This window comes from Austrofundulus limnaeus, unplaced genomic scaffold (genome assembly GCF_001266775.1).
Source record: "Austrofundulus limnaeus strain Quisiro unplaced genomic scaffold, Austrofundulus_limnaeus-1.0 Scaffold2147, whole genome shotgun sequence".
Taxonomy (NCBI): domain Eukaryota; kingdom Metazoa; phylum Chordata; class Actinopteri; order Cyprinodontiformes; family Rivulidae; genus Austrofundulus; species Austrofundulus limnaeus.
The window spans coordinates 607-17,621 of NW_013954549.1; the positions used below are offsets into that span (position 1 = coordinate 607).

At 42.1% G+C, this 17,015-nt stretch overlaps 1 protein-coding gene across 1 annotated transcript; it reads right to left on the minus strand.

Moving 5' to 3' along the window:
• Nucleotides 1-5,881: 5,881 nt before the first annotated feature.
• LOC106537140 (cathepsin D) lies at nt 5,882-13,206 on the minus strand (the record flags this gene model as incomplete). The annotated part of the gene is given in 3 exon segments (XM_014034513.1): nt 5,882-6,788; nt 8,826-8,924; nt 13,062-13,206. Coding segments are annotated over 3 exon segments (406 nt in total), but the record flags the coding sequence as incomplete, so codon positions are not given.
• Nucleotides 13,207-17,015: the final 3,809 nt, after the last annotated feature.

The following is a 17,015-nucleotide window of genomic DNA, read 5'->3' on the forward strand; positions in this document are numbered from 1 at the left end:
ATATATATATATATATATATACTGTATACATATATATATATACACACATACATGTGTACATTGTTATATATTCTGTGTATAGTGTTTTTTCTTTTATTCTATTTCCTTTGGCTGTAGTGGAGTGGTTAAGGGAGTCGTCCTGGAACCGGAAGGTCGCTGGTTCGATCTCCTGTCCAGCCGTTTCAGTCATTTTGTCCTTGGGCAAGACACTTCGCGTCACGTACGTTTTGGGCGGCGTGCAAGGAAGGCGGAAGGGGCACAGAGCATTTTCCGCTCCGCTCATGCACTAAGATTTTGAGTCAAAACTGATCAAGAAGCTGTGTGAGGTTGCTGGTATTCAAAAGTGTCTGACAACGCCATATCATCCAAGGGAAAATTAAGTGGAAAGATTCAATCAGACTTTGCTGGGCAACGTCCCCACCAGATAGTGAAAACATGCACGTACACACACACACACACACACACACACACACACACACACACACACACACACACATTAGCCTTAAAGGGCAAAGTAGAACAGCATTATCTTATTACTTCACTTTGTGTCCTCCAGACTGTCTTCATTTACAGTATGTAATGTTGCTGCCACTCTGGCTTTTGTTCTTTTCTTAATAAATAGTTTAACTTTGATTTCTTTGAATTTGTCTGCATTTTGGGTTCCATTGCTGACAAAAACCTTACAGAATGCTAATCTTAGGCTTGGACCCAGCAGACAGTCTYTTTGGACCTGGCCTCATGGACAAGGTCCTTCCATCTCCTGGAGGAGGAAAGGTTGGCTCATTACCGGGGCATGCATCCCATTCTTGAGTTTTCTTCTTCCTGGACGTCAGAGAACTCTCAGGCTGCACCGTGTAGTTCAAACCCATACTAACTAGTCCAGCTATCCGAGGACCTTTGTATAATCATCAGACAGCTCAGAGGCTATTGCTCTGTCCTGCAAAGTTTGCCATTACTTACAACTAAGGTCTTCTTGTGCAAGCCTCATTTTTTGAGATTCACCATGTGCCTGAGGCTCCTTGAAGTTAAGCAGTTTTTCTGACAGCTGCGAAGTGAGTTGGTCAGTTTGAAGGGTCTGGGATGTCCTGCATAGGCTGTTCCCAGGTCTCCTGAGTCCTCTCCAGCACAGCCGTCCTACGGCTTTGGTGGGTGATGTTGCCACCAAAAGAAGGCAGTTTCTTCAGGGCCCCGCTATCCACAGTCTTTAGGGCTCCGTTCTCCAGAGTCAACAGGGTCCCATTCTTCTGAGTCGACAGATCCTGTTTGCCAGAGAGGGTCTCTGACGCCTATCTCTCCTGTGTTCCCGAGAGGGTCTCCAACAACCTTTCTTTTTACTCTGCAGCATCTGAGGTGGTGTCTATGCCTGCTGCAGCATTTGAGGTGGTCTCCAAGCCCACTGCAGCTTTTGAGGTGGTCTCCAGCTCTGATGTAGCCCCTAGGCTGATATCCAGGACTGATGTAGCCCCTGCTATTGTCTCCATGCCTGCCACAGCTCCCCTGATGGTCCTCACACCTGCTGCAGCTCCCATGGTGGTCTCCACGCTTGCTGCAGCTCTCCTGTCTGCTGCAGCCCCCTCGGGGCTGCAGCAGACAGGAGAGCTTTGCCTTCAGCTCCTGAACTCATCTATGCTGTAAATGAGAATCAGTTCAGTCTTCAGCTTGGTCCTGTTCAGCAATAGGTAAGCCTGCATGGTGGTGTTCAGTGCTGCTTCAGAGAACTGGCTGTGGTCCTGCAGGAATATGTCTGCCTGCAGTAGTGTAGAACTGATCAGATGCTTTGAGAATAGCACAAGATGGTGTCACAAGTCTGCAACAACTGCATAGGCCTTTAAATGGTCTCTCAGTCTAGTTCTATAGGCTACACAATCATGGGGAAGACTGCTGACTTGACAGTTGTCCAAAATATGACCATTGACACCTTGCACCAGGAGGACAAGACACAAAGGGTCATTGCTAAAGAGGCTGGCTGTTCACAGAGCTCTGTGTTCAAGAACATTAGTAGAGAGGTGAAGGGAAGGAAACGATGTGGTAGGAAAAAAGTGTACAATCAATAGGGATAACTGCACCCTGGAGAGGATTGTGAAACAAACTCCACTGAAAAATGTRGGGGAGATTCACAAAGAGTGGAAAGCAGCTGGATTCAGTGCTTCAAGAACCACCACACACAGATGTATGAAGACATGGGTTTCAGCTGTCGCATTCTATTTGTCAAGCCACTCTTGATCAAGAGACAGCAACAGAAGTGTCTCACCTGGGCTGAAGACAAAAARGACTGGACTGCTGCAGAGTGGTCCAAAGTCATGTTCTCTGATGAWAGTAAATTTTGCATTTCCTTTGGAAATCAAGGTCCCAGAGTCTGGAGGAAGAGAGGAGAGGCACATAATCCACGTTGCTTGAGGTCCAGAGTAAAGTTTCCACAGTCAGTGATGGTTTGGGGTGCCATGTCATCTGCTGCTGTTGGTCCACTGTTTTCTGAGTTCCAAGGTCATCGCAGCCACATACCAGGAAGTTTTAGAGCACTTCATGCTTCCTGCTGCTGACCAACTTTATGGAGATGCAGATTTCATTTTCCAACAGGACTTGGCACCTGCACACTGTGCCAAAGCTACCAGTACCTGGTTTAAGGACCATAGTATCCCTGTTCTTAATTGGCCAGCAAACTCACCTGACCTCAACCCCATAGAAAATCTATCAGGTTGTGAAGAGGAAGATGCCGTACACCAGACTCAGCAATTCAGAAGAGCTGAAGCCCACTGTCAGAGCAACCTGGGCTCTCATAAGGGCTGTGTCACACGGCAGGATAATTGATCCAAATTTGGGCCCTTCGACAATCTTAAGGACGTCCAGATTATCGTGATGGCTCTAAAGATAATCTCAGAAGATATTCCTGGCCTGGGTGGGGAGTTAAGAGTGATCTAGTCAGCTCGGAAGGGCGTGGGACCGCTCCGAACTCAAATCTGGGATATTCAACATGTTTGATTTTTTGGCCCGACATCACACCGTGTGTGGCGTTCACCTAAGCTCGCAGTCTGTTGAATTTGATGTGTAGCCAATCAGAAAGCGAATTGACGTAAACACGAAGGGGAATCCAAAATACTGAGGACAAAAAACCTGTCATGACTCACCAGAAAGTGCGCTGGATGTTACAGGTCCTATGAAATTGTTTTTCCTCTGGTAAAAATAGTCCACAAATGATCAGTGTTGTTTCTTCCTTGTCGCAAATGTTTATTTACTCAGAACTCACTCTGGAGGCCATGTGAGAGTTTTCCTCTCACATCTGAATTCTCGTGTGATTTCAGGAAGTCTAGTGTGATTTCACATCTGATATCTGAATGTTCATGAATGAAATATCTGTGTGGTGTGTTGTCTCTTGCTATGTGACTGTACACCACACACTGTAGGACCAAACCTGGTATATCCATAATTTTTTATCCTCATGTGGGGTCTCCCAGTCTTTGAAAATCATTTGACTGTTTTAAAATCTTGCAGTGTGATACAGCCATAACACCTGAGCAGTGTCATAGATTGATCCACTCAATGCCACAATGCATTGCTGCAGTAATCCAGGCAAAAAAGCCCCAACTAAGTGTTGAGTGCTGTACATCATGTTCCTACTTTTCAATTGGCCAACATTTCTGAAAATCCTTTTTTTATATTGGTCTTAAGTTATCTTCAGATTTTCTGATACTGAATTTGAGATTTTCATTTGTTGTCAGTTATAATCATCAGAATTAAAATAAATAAATGTTTGAAATATATGTCTGTGTGTAATGAATGAATATAAAATACAAGTTTCACTGTTTGAATAGAATTACTGAAATAAGAWAACCTTTTCTTGATATTCTAATTTTATGACCAGCACCTGTACAAAGCTGACATTTGGTGGGGTGGAGCTAACTCATCACATTTTGAAGGCTAATCAGTTTAAGCTAAATGCTAATGCGAATTTTTAGAAAAGCACTAATTCAGTAAATTTAAGACACGGAACTGAAGACTAGTATAATACTTGTAGCCAAGAACAAGCTTCAACAAATTTTGAATGCTAAATAAATTGTCAAGATGGATGCCAGAGCTAATTTGAAATTGAAATGACTCATTTTTAAACAAAAAAGGTAAAACATTTAGTTAAAATTTGGTGTGGTTGTAGCTAAGAAGGATCTCCATCATGTACAAAAGCCAAATCAAAAATCCAAGATGACTGCCATAGCCAAGATGCAAAATTGACCATAACACAGCCATTTTTAGACAAAAATTTGGCTCAAATTTGGGAAGGTGGGGGCAAGATGGCGGAGGAGTAAGACGTGTGTCACGTGGGCTCCCGCTCTGACTGTTCTGTTTGTGGTTCTCTACCGAATGTCCTTGCTGTTTTGAGCGTTTGGTCTGTACTCGACCCCTGAGTGATTCTTGCCTGGAAGAGTAGAAGAAWGGCGACAAACTCGAGAAAAGGCAAACATTCTAGCTCTGCGACTGTTAGGCTTGACGCCGCCTCGGAGCTGACTGCAGCTAAAGCTAAAGCCGGACCTTCGGCGCCCTCCTCTCCCTCCCGCAGTGAGGCGGACACACTCTCCTTGAAGTCGGACATTCTTGCCACTATAAAAACTGATCTCTCAGCTGTGATCAAATCCGAAATAAAAGCGGCTTTGGCTGAAGAGTTCACTCTTATTAAAGGAGAGCTACAATCGKTGAGAGCGGAGGTGGCTAATGGCACGATGCTACTGCRCACAGTTCTGGACCATGTTAAGCAAAGCGTTAAAGAAGTGGAGGATGGTTTATCAAACTGGTCCGATGAGGTTGTTACTTTGTGCACCACCGTGTTGGAACTGAAAGAAGAAGTCGATGGGCTCAAAAAGAAGTGTGACGATATGGAAGGGCGCATGAGAAGGTGCAATGNAGCTGTCTGTGGTTGGAAACCATCAAACCTGAATGAACTAGAGATGTTTTGTAAASYAYAHDGGTCTAAAATACCTTCAGCCACAATCCAGACTCTCATTAGAAGCTGTAGGAAGAGTTTAGAGGCTGTTATTTCTATGAAAGGAGGATCTACTAAATACTGATTTAAGGTTTTTTATGGTGCCCAAATTTATGCACCTGCCTAATTTTGTTTAAACAATTATTGCACACTTTCTGTAAATTATATAAACTTCATTTCACTTCTCAAATATCACTGTGTTTGTCCCCTATATGATATATTCAACTGATTGTTTTTATCCAAACAATCAATGATTTATAAAGGTAAATCAGGAAAATTAACAAGGGTGCCCAAACGTTCTGCACACCTTATAAGACCACAAATACTCATTTTAATTTAGGAATAGTCCCATGAGCCTTTGCTGCCCTAGCATATGTTGAATTTTCTCCATGTTTAGGGGCAGAAAAAAACAAGGTGTGGGCAACCTAGCTATTAGCTTTATCATAAAAAATAAAACTTTAAGAAGTATTTGTATTTCATGTATTATATTACTTTATTTGGCCCACAACCCTTAGATTGGCCCTCTCAGGGAAAGTGTTTGTGCACATCTGCTCTAAATTAAAGCTGCTCAAGGTAACTTTATAAAAATGTATTTTTACATATTTGTTAAATCTGTCACTATATCCTGACGGTAGAATATGAGACAAATAAACTGTAAATAAACAAAACAAATAAAGCTCCTCTGGTTGTCCCACAGTCATGTGCAAAAACACACCGCGTCCAGTCAGAAACAGCCAATCAGAGCCAGGAGGCGTGTCTTACCAGTGTCAATCACACTCGTGCACACATGCACGCAAGCCTGTTAGGTGATTTGTTTTTCAGGCTACGTTCAGTTTTCTCTGAACTCTTATCTGCAGTTTTAAATGTTACTAAAAATACACCAAAAAGAGCAAAAACAAGTATTTCCCTTTGTGAACTTTTTGAATCAAAATTTAATGAAATTTTTGTCAAGAAAATCTCACATTATTGAATTAGAAGCAGCAGCATGGTCATCTGATGAATCTGAAGTCACTGAGATCATTTCACACGCAAAAAAAAAAGCCAAAACAAACAAACTTTTACAGCAACAACCTATGAAGAAATATAACAGGATTTTTTTAGTTGTATTTAAATTTTATTTTAAATCTTGTTTAAATAGCTTGTTTAGTTAGCTTGTAGTTCCTGATGGAAGAGAATCAAACAGTAAGTTCTATGCAGGCAGTCCTGTATGAGTTCTGATAAATTTATGTGGAAATCAAGAAAGTAAAAGTGAGAAATAATCATGACAACTCTCCTGTAACATTACTTCAGACATACAGAATTTTACAGAAGCAAAAGGGATTTTAAAGGGATTTTTTTTGTCATTGCTGCGTGACAGTTGTCTTTAAAAACAAAACAGATTAGTCCTTTCTTCAAAACCAGGTTTAACTGAGTCCAATCTCATTTTTACAAACAGCAGCAGGACCATTTTCTTTAAAAGAAATTATTGCTTTTAAAAATAAAACAGACTGATTCAGTGTTTTTACAGCCAGTACACAAAATCTGTGCACAGTGTCAGAAATGATTCCCACTCAGATCAGTGCATGTGACTCTATACACTCTATTACTAAAAAAACATTTCCTCACAGCAACAGGAGCAGCTCAGATCAGGAGCTTCTGGGCCGGGCGCAGGATGACGTTACTTGGATGGAGCGAAGCCCACCCTGTTGTTGTCACGGTCGAACACCGTGTAGTACTGACCAATGAACACGTCTCCCAGAATCCACAGCGGCCCAGCAGGAGGGGGGATGTCCAGAGCCATGAAGCCACTGAGACACATAGTCTTACCAGCTTGAGTCACCTACAAAAAACAGGCAGGAAAAATCTCAATCAGATGAAAACATTCATCTTATAAATAAATCTAAAGGTCCTGTCACACGATAATGTCTTAGACCACTTATGTCCACCACCTGAGAGGACAGGAGCGGTGCACCGCTGGATGCTGGAGTGAACAGGAGCACAGAGGGTAGACAAGTCTGGTGGTCTTACAGACACAGACCCTGGCTGCTGCAGCAACATGGGCCAACAGCTGCCTGTTCTGGGTGCTAATGGGACGTTAATGGGACGGTTGTTGTGGGACAGTCTGATCAGCCTCCTAAAGGGTGCAGTCCCCTCAACTCAGCTGCACACTTTACCTACCTGGAAGTTGCTTTAAAGTTGGGAGTTGATTATCATCAACAGTAAAACATGAATCTTTAACCAGGATTAACGTTAAGGTGTGTTTTTGTTTTTTCTGCAACAACTCAATGTTGTTTTTCTGTTAAAGAGTCAGGTTGCAATAATGGTAATCAATCATAAATACACTGCCTGACCAAGAAAAGAGCTGCCACCTGGATTTAAGTGAGCAAATAGGTACGAGCATCCTATTGGACAATTACTGCATGAGCTACAAGTTACTTAACCCCAACTTTTCATGTCTTAAACAACCAGGTTGAAAGACACATCCTAGGGTCGAGGAAAAGATGTCAGTCTGTTTGAGAAGGGTCAAATCATTGGCTAACTGGAAAAAGAGAACATAAAGGTTGGACTCTGGACCAATGAAAGGTCTGATGAGTCCAGATTGACCCTGTTCCAGAGTGAAGGGGCGTCAGGGTAAGAAGAGAGGCAGGTGGATGCTCCCATCAGCCTGTGGAGGCAGTGATATGATATGTGGTCTCTGCAGGTGGTCAGGTCCAGGTTCAGCAACAGTCTGTGCTCAAAGAATGAGGTCAGCTGACTACCTGAATATACTGAATGATCAGGTTATTCCATCAATGACTGTTTCTTCCCTGATGGCACCGCCATATTCCAAGATGACAATGCCAGGATTCACAGGGCTCTTATTGTGAAAGAGTGGTTCAGGGAGCATGAGACATCATTTTCACACATGGATTGGCTCCACAGAGAATCTTTGGGATGTGCTGGAGAAGGTCAGACTCTACCATCATCAATAAAAGATCTTGGTGGAAAACTAATGCAACACTGGATGGAAATAAATCTGGTCACGTTGCAGAAGATTATTCAAACGATGTCACAGAGAATGTGCTGTAATCAAAGCTAAAGATGATTCAGTGAAATATTCGAGTGACCTTTTTTTTTCTTTGGTGGAGACTTTTATTTTTGGCCAGGCAGTGTATCTCCAAATTTAAATCTGACAGAATTACAAGAGTCTGAACAAGGTTCTGGTGATACTGTATGTGTAAACATGTTTTTATCTGGAACCTTACTGTGACACTACTGTAGAGCAATGCATTTATTGATAAGATATGAAAAATAAATAGCGTTTCTGGCGTCAATTCTGTTGATTTTGTTTGCATAGTTTTCCTGCATTATTATAAATATATAATATTTGTTATGAATAAGTTAAACTAGTTAATAATAAGTGAATAAGTGAAGCTAATCAGGGCAGTTCACTTCAGAATTGCCCTGCTTGTTTGGAACACATGTCCACCTGTGAGTAACAAATGAATAACTTGTGTAACTTGTGAACCAGAGCATAAATTATCTGTAGCATAGCTGTGACTGAAGCCTCACTAAGCATGAGCTGAACATTTTGAGCAAGTACAAAATTATTGTCTGGTCATCATGCTGGCAACATATTCAAAACTTACACCTAATTTGTGCAACTTTCACCAACTTATTGGACAGAATTTGCAGAAGTCACATAAAGTTGTGTAAAACATGCTAGTGTGACCTGACTGGGCTTTAACACAATCAGTTCTCCCTCCTCAGACAAACCTGAGTCTGCCAAGCCAAAACCAAGCTGTTCTTGTTCTGTTTTAATGATGCAATAGAGTGGTTTTTGTTCCTGCAGAAGCTGGCACATTGCTGCCCCCTGCTGGGTGACCCTCAGACTCACTTTAAGGATGTAGTCCTGTCCAGTCAGACTGTAGGTCTGCCCCCCGATGTTGAAGATGATGGTGGGCAGTGATGGGACCTTGTCACAGTTCACCAAGTACTGAAACACAAAAGAACATCAGGGTTAAAGCAACATGTAAATGATGTCCTCAATACTTCAGCAGTACCCTCCAGGTTAGAGGTGGGGCTATGACATCATTAGGCTGTGGCTGCCCACACAAACACTGAAATACATTTTTAAAACTACAGATCAGAGTGGCTTAAACATGTTGTTTTCTTTGTATTATCACAAAATGTGACTAACACATTCATCTGTTTATTTTAAGTATTTAAAATTATTTTATTAGCAAACTTATTTCCAGACTTAACACTACTTTTTATCAATTTTAGTTACAACATTGATAATAAAATGTGGAAGTCATTTTAAAAGTTGGCAGCCACTGCAGTGTTGGGTTTCGTCTCTTACCTTCTCCTGACAACAGCCCATAGATTCTGAGGGCTTCAACTTATCTTTAATATCCTCTTGGGACAATTTGTGTCACAGCCAGCAGAAAAAACATTCATCAACCATAAATACAGTAAATACCATAAAAACCACCATGGTATAGACATGTCTACTACAAACACACAACAATCAACAAGAGGTATTTAAAATGACGATAACAGCAGGTAAAAAGGAATTCTCAAATCTGTTGATTCGACATCTTTTTAAAGCAAATCTGCGTCCTGATGGTAAAACAGAAAACTCTATGAAGAAGGGGTGGTTAGGCTCAGCTAAAATTGCCTGAGCTTTCTTAAAGGGATCCCCGATTAGTTGTAACATTAGACTTTTTTTTGATAAACATTTATTTTAACTGTAAAATAAAGACAGTAAAAATACTGTAGGATGTTTAGTTTTTATAATTTATAAAAATGTATATTAACATGGACAGAGCCATTTTATTTACACACAAAGCATTCTGGGTAAATGATGACGTGGATAGGTTCTCGGTGTGAGCGAGCTATATCCACCCTGAAGGTTAATCTTGGACAATATCTGATGATCGACTCTTTTAAATGAAACCAGAGAGCGTTGACAGAGAGGAGAAGGTAGAAATGACTCAGCCTGGAACTGAAAATATGGATGGAGGACAACAGAGCTGCTTCATGGAAGAAGAACCTCAGCTTAGCCTGTTAGCCTTTGCACTAGCGCCAACGCTATATTGCCTTACAGGTATTAGCTCAGCGCTAGCTAAACTGAGGTCCTCCATCTATATTTTCAGTTACAGGCTGAGTCATTTTTGCGTTCCCCTCTCTGTCATGTGGATGGAGACCTCAGTGACGAGAGGAGAATGTGTATCCAAAGTGCTGCTGCTGGAGTTTTAATGAGAGTTGGAAGGAGAGATCATATTTCTCCAGTTTTAGCTTCTCTCCACTGGCTCCCTGTCAAATTCAGAATAGAATTTAAAATATTACTCCTAACATACAAAGCTCTTAACAACCAAGCTCCATCATATATTAAACATCTTATTGTTCCATACTTTCCTAACAGAGCACTTCGCTCTCAGACTGCAGGTTTACTTGTGGTTCCTGGAGTCTCTAAAAGTAGAATGGGAGGCAGAGCTTTCAGTTATCAAGCTCCTCTCTTGTGGAACCAACTTCCAGTTTCTGTCCATGAGGCTGACACTCTGTCTACTTTTAAGATTAGACTGAAGACTTTCCTTTTTCGTAAATCCTATAGTTAGACTCGGGTTTCCTGAATTAGTCGTCATTTCTGCTGCTATAGACTTAGACTGCTGGAGCACAAACTGAGCACATTTCCTCACTCTGCTGTTGTCTTTAGTCTCTCTCCTCTGCTTGTTTGTTGTAATTATTTCTATAATATGTTTTTCTTTGTCTATTTTCCAAAAGTAGGTGCACCTGGACCAGTTCTTCTGTGTTTGATTGTGTCTCTTTCCTGTCCCTCAACCAGCCGGTCGAGGCAGATGGTCTCCTGRCCTGAGCCTGGTTCTGCTGGAGGTTTCTTCCTGATRAGCAGGGAHTTTRTCCTCTCCACRGTTTGCTCAGGATGGGAGACTGTGATGAAGTGATTCAACACAATCTGCTGGTTTCTTCTTTAGATTATTCTTTTCATGTACAGTGCCCTGAGACAACGTATGTTGTGACTTGGCGCTATATAAATAAACTGAATTGAATTGAATTGATGTACACAGGAGAGAAGGCATTTTTGTTTTTCCTGAAGTCAATAATCATTTCTTTGGTTTTGCTGTTCAGGTCAGGCTGTTTTGGCCTGTCAGGCCAGGACAGGAGCATCTCTGTCACAGAACCTCTTTTAGTAGGTTTGGCAGTGGCCAGTCTACCCCCCCCCCGATAACCTTAGCTCTGTTACAGTTGGGTTTAACTTTCAAAATGAGCTTTGTTTTTCACTCAATGTAAAAAAACAAACAAACAAACAACAACAGCTGTATTTGATAAGAATGCCTCTGCTCACTATCTCCATATAACTGATCCTGTTTATCTTCAGCTCTCAGGTTCATCTCTAACTGTAAAACTACACACACATCACTGGGAGTGATACAGTCATGTGGGATGACCTGTTAGAAACAATCATAGGCTTGTTTTTATATGTAAAAGGTAATACATGGACTACTACAGGGGTGTCAAACTCGTTTTCACAGAGGGCCACATGAGCGTTATGGTGGCCCTTGAAGGGCCACTTGTAATAAACTTTGACGTTTCATGTTTAACTTTGACTAAACAGAGTTTTAACATGTCCTCTTTTAAACACTGATAAGAACTAAATGTATTACTGAATAAATCTGAAATAAATACAGAAATATTATTTAGTTTATGGTTGATGCTGACTTTAAGCAGCTTATTTTCAGACATTAGTACTGTGCTAACCAACTAAATTGCTCAGTTACTTAAAGCCAACAGCTCAGGGACAAGAATTTATTAAATTTATTTTTTTCATTTACATTTATTAAATTAATTTTGTTGCATTTAATCCTAAAATTAAAGTTTACCATTGATAAAATGCTAAGTACAAAAAAAAAAATGGGGGGGGACCCCTGGCGGGCCACACGGGAGTCTCCCGCGGGCCACATTTCGCCCGTGGGCCTTGTATTTGACACATGTGGACTACTATATTCATACATGTGATGCTATTTTACAGAAAAGTTCTGTTCAAGTGACTTTTTGTCACTTTCAGTTGCATTTGGCAGTATAGAAGTGGGTAAAAAAGCTTTTGTTTGTTCTGCACCGTTTGAATAGAAAACAGTGGGGTGTGAAGATTTGGGCAGCCTTGTTAATTTTCCTGATTGATCTTTATAAATCATTGATTGTTTGGGTAAAAAAAATTTGAACTCACATGATAAACCAATTATTGCACACTTTCTGTAAATCACATCAACTTCATGTCACTTCTCAAATATCACTGTGTTTGTCCCCTATATGATATACTGTATTTAAATGATTTTTTTAATCCAAACAATAAATGATTTAAAAAAGGTAAATCAGGAAAATTATCAAGGCTGCCCAAACTTTCGCACCCCACTGTATGTTGCAGAATGACTGGAAATAAACAGACTTAATATCTTTGAAAGCTTTTAAATTGAAACTGAGGAGATTTGTGCTTAATTCCTATTTAAGTAGCTGTTTTGTTAATCCCTATATCATGTTTAACCATCTGTGTTAGAATACTGTGATCAACTGTATCAAATGTAGATCTAACAGGACAAGTGCAGACACAAGTCCTCTGTCTGAGGCCATAAAGAAGATCAGTCTGCAAATTAATCACGTGCTGGAGCTCGTTCCAAACCCCCAGCTATGGGCTCCAGGACTCCAAGTGTTGTTTAGCACACAGGCACATCCAGTCAGGCTGTCTGACCACCCAAAAGCATAGGGAAGCCTCTCTCACCACAGAAAATTCCCAGAAAGCTAATAAAAGCACAGGTTGTCTAAGCAAATTATTTTGAAATTAAATTATTTTTAAATATTGAAGTCTTAATTTTTTTTGAAAAAGCAATCACATGTTCTTTTAAACTTATCTTTCTATAATCATCCTGACATAAAGAAAACAACAACTTCTATCTTGTAGTTGAAGGTGTTCTGTTTCCCATCCAGGAAACTTTCAATTCAAAATCCAGCCATGAAAAACACTAAAATCAACTTCCTGATGCTGTTCGTTTTACACAAACCAACAGTAAAATTACACATGAATGTGTTTGTGTTTAATTGGTCATGTTTTCCCCCTCACCTCTCCTTGCATCAGTGGAACAGCTCCGATTGCCTTCTGCAGGGCCTGGACCTCTGCTGCCGGTCCGGTGATCATAGATGTTCCAGTGTCTACGATGGCCTCGCAGCCTGTTTTACACAGACTAAGTTGGCTGCCAACTTTCATCCTGTCCAACAAAAACATGAGGAACAAGTGTGAAAACTGGTGAAGGTGAGCTGTGGTATCAACAGCAGAAATGAAGTCGTGAATAGAGTTAAATGTTAACTTTATCTGTACGTCGGAGTCACTGGTACCCATGTCCAGCAGTTACTGAGCCAGGTACACCCTGACAGTCCATCACAGCCACATCGAGACAATCACTCACCTCTCTCACACTGAGGGACAATGTCTGGCCTTTTTGCACTGCAAGACCCGGCCTGGCCTCAAATCCAGGTTCTGAGTTTTTGCATTAGCTCTTATGGTCCAATATCAGCCAAATTACTGGAGCCCGGAGACCCGTGGTTCTATTCAGTCCAGGCTGCTTGGCCGGATTTGACGTCTGTCACTGTTCTTCACTGACCAGGGGTGGGGGGATAGTCACACAGATGAGATTAACTTCACTTGAATTGTTTGCAGCGACTAACATTTTTACACACGTGTTCCAACTAAACAATCTACTGATGGATACAGCCTTCAGTACTTTCCCTTTGTTTAACTTAGTCCATTGTTGCACTGCAAATGAGACAAAAATACTGTACACTAGATTTTAATATGATCCTCCTTTCCCACATTGATGCAAACACAACCAGAACCGAGGTAGAATAAAGCCGGGCCAACTGGAGCTGTAGCTTACAAAGCGAAAAAGCTGTTGGAGTTACCAATTAATTTATGTTTTTAATCTGTGGGAGGAAACAGGAGAATCCAAAGAAAACCCATGCATGCAAGGAGAGAACATGCCACCACCACTTTTCCATCGAAGACATGGAAGATCTTTATTTAATTGGACTATGATAACTGGATTCCTGCTGATCGGCGGAGAAGGGTTCCAGATTTATTGAAAAGTGAAAGCGACCCCGACAGTGGATCAGGCCTTTTAAAGAGCTGCCAGTTTGGAAGCCCACAGACTCTCAGCTGGGGGGAAAATTTCACAAACTGGATGTGATTATTAGGATCACAACTCAGGAGCGACGCTTCGGCATGTATGGACTACATTCTGAGTGAGCTTCAATAGGTGAGAGGCGAGAAAGACCCCAAATTCGACTGATTTGCTTTTTTCACCACCTCAGAGTTTGCAGTAAAGACACTTCAAAAGCAGCAGGAAATTCAAGGCTGCTTTGTTTCCAAAACAATTGGATTATATTGTCTGGCTCCCAGCGGCACGGCCTTGAGGGCTGTGCTTATCTTAATTTCCCCTGGATGAAATGTCAACTAAGAGCTGGATTTGCTCCCACCCCATCAACCACCCGTGTTGGACTTGGCCTTGGCCTTGGAACTCAACTGGCTGAGGAGGAGGAAAATCTCTGAACTCTAGCGAATTGAATAGAGACAATAACATCATGTGACTCTGGACTCTGGATGGGCCCAGGGTTGGGCCTAGCACCGACCCCCACTCCCTTAACATCACCTACTCCTCTGAACCCGCCCCATTTTACCTCCCTTTATGTGTTATCTGACCTAAGCCCCCCACCCCCCAGGCTATCTTGCACTCTCGCAGGTTGTTTTAACTCAGTTTTCCTTTTGTGTATTTCAAGCCGTTCTGTTGTTTTGTTTGTCTAAAGGTAGCGCAACTGTGCTTGCTGCATGACCTGTCTTAACTGCCCCCTCCCGCCTTCCCTGAATGTACAGCACCTTGTGAATTTATTTCTGTGAAAGGCGCTGTATAAATAAAACTTTACTTTACTTACACTTTCCATGCTCAGACTGAGAAAGAGGAAATATCGGTGAAAAAAGCTCCTCTGCCTGTGTCTGGTTTTCCTGTCTTTGTCTTGTAGAGTTGTCAGCAGAGCAGTGAGCAGGTGGCCCACAGAGTGAAATATCAGATTGTGTGCGTGGTGATTTTCTGCAGGACTTGTTGTTGTGAGGAAGTGGTTGCCTCAAGTTGAGATGGTGGGTGATCCTGTGTTTCAAATACAGTAGTTGTGCCCATTAAATTCAGTCTGCTGTCTTAAAGGTTGTTCATGATGAGTCTGGCCACTCAGTGTCAGGAAAGCTTATGATCAGGTCCTGAGACAAAAAAAGGATGTTTCCTCCAATATTAAGACATGTTTGTCAGCTTACTGCCCAATCAGGTGTTGAACCGTTCCCACTGAGCCCAGTTGTTGCAGCGTCTGAGCCCTCGTCGTGGTGAAGTTCAGTTAGAGCACGACAGAGATGACAGACAGGGTCATGGCAGCGGTCTTGTCTGAGGCAGTGTTTCCCCATTCTTTGTTGTGGTCTTGTGAGTCGGGCCTAAAAAACTACTCAGAAAGGTCCCCAACAACCTTCGCTGAGAGCCAACAGCTCCATCAACTGAACCACCTGGTTCTGAATACGACAGGTTCAAATATCTAATGTAACAATAAAGGTGAAAGAAAGTTAAATAATCCCACACTTTTCTCTGTGTCTGTTTCCTGTGTGTTTAGCTCCTCAAACAACAACAACAAACAAACAAACAAAAAAGAAACTTAACTTCCCCTCTTTGTATTTGTATTTCTGCTAGGGCTGCACTATATTAGGAAAACCTGCCATGTGTGATAATGGTGCTTAATACTGCGATGACGATATGACTTGTGATAAATAAACAAATATATAAGGTTTGTAGTGTTGATGTGTGTCTGCTCTGAATTCTTCCGTCCATCCATTCATCATATTCCACTTATTCGTAGTCGGGTCGCGGAGGCAACAGGTCCAAGAGAGAAACACAGACCTCTCTCTCCACAGCTCATCCTGGTCCCAGACCAGAGAGGATCCCTCCAGCGTGTCCTGGGTCTTCCCCAGGGCCTCCTACCAGTGGGACGGAACACGTCTAAAGGAAGGCGTCCAGGAGGCATCCAAATGAACCACCTCAACCGATTCTTTCCATGTGGAGGAGCAGCGGCTCTACTCAGAGCTCCCCCCGGATGACGGAGCTCCTCACCCTCTCTCTAAGGCTGAGCCCGGACACCCTATGAAGGAAGCTCATTTCAGCCGCTCGTATCAAGGATCTCGTTCTTTCGGTCATGATCCACACCTCATGACCACAGGTGAGGGTTGGAACGAAGACAGACCTGTAAATCCAGAGCTTTGCCTTTCAACTCAGCTCTTTCTTCACCACGACTGACCAAAGCAACGCCCTCATTAATGAGAACGAGGCCCCAATCCGTCGATCCATCTCCCGCTCCATCCTACCATCCCTCATGAACAAGACACCCAGATACTGAAACTCCTCCACTTGAGGCAGAGACTCTGCCCTGACCTGGAGGAGCATTCCACCCTTTTCTGTTTGAGAACCATGACCTCAGACTTAGAGGAACTGACCTTCATCTCAGCTGCTTCACACACAGCTGCAAACTGCCCCAGTGCACGCTGACGGTCTTAGTCTGAAGACACCAACAGAACCACATCATCTGCATACAGCAGAGATGAGACCCTGTGGTTCCCAAGCCAGACCAGCGACATGCTTATTGCACAGGCTGTTATCAATATATTGTTCAGCCCTAATTTCTGCTGGAGTCACTTTAGACTGAAATAAACCAGATGTTTAGTGGAAGACTATTATTAGTTTACACTGTCCAAAATTTTGCTTTTAATTTTGTAGATAAGGTTAGATAATTAAGTTGCTGCTCATACTTCTTTCAGCTAGTTCCTTGTCAGAGTTCACCACAGCAAGTCATCCTCCTCCATCTCACTCTGTCCTCACTCCTGCTACCTCCATGTCCTCTCCAACCACATCCATATACAGTGGTTTGCAAAAGTATTCATACCCCTTGAACTTTTCCATATTTTGTCACATTACAACCACAAACATAAATATATTTC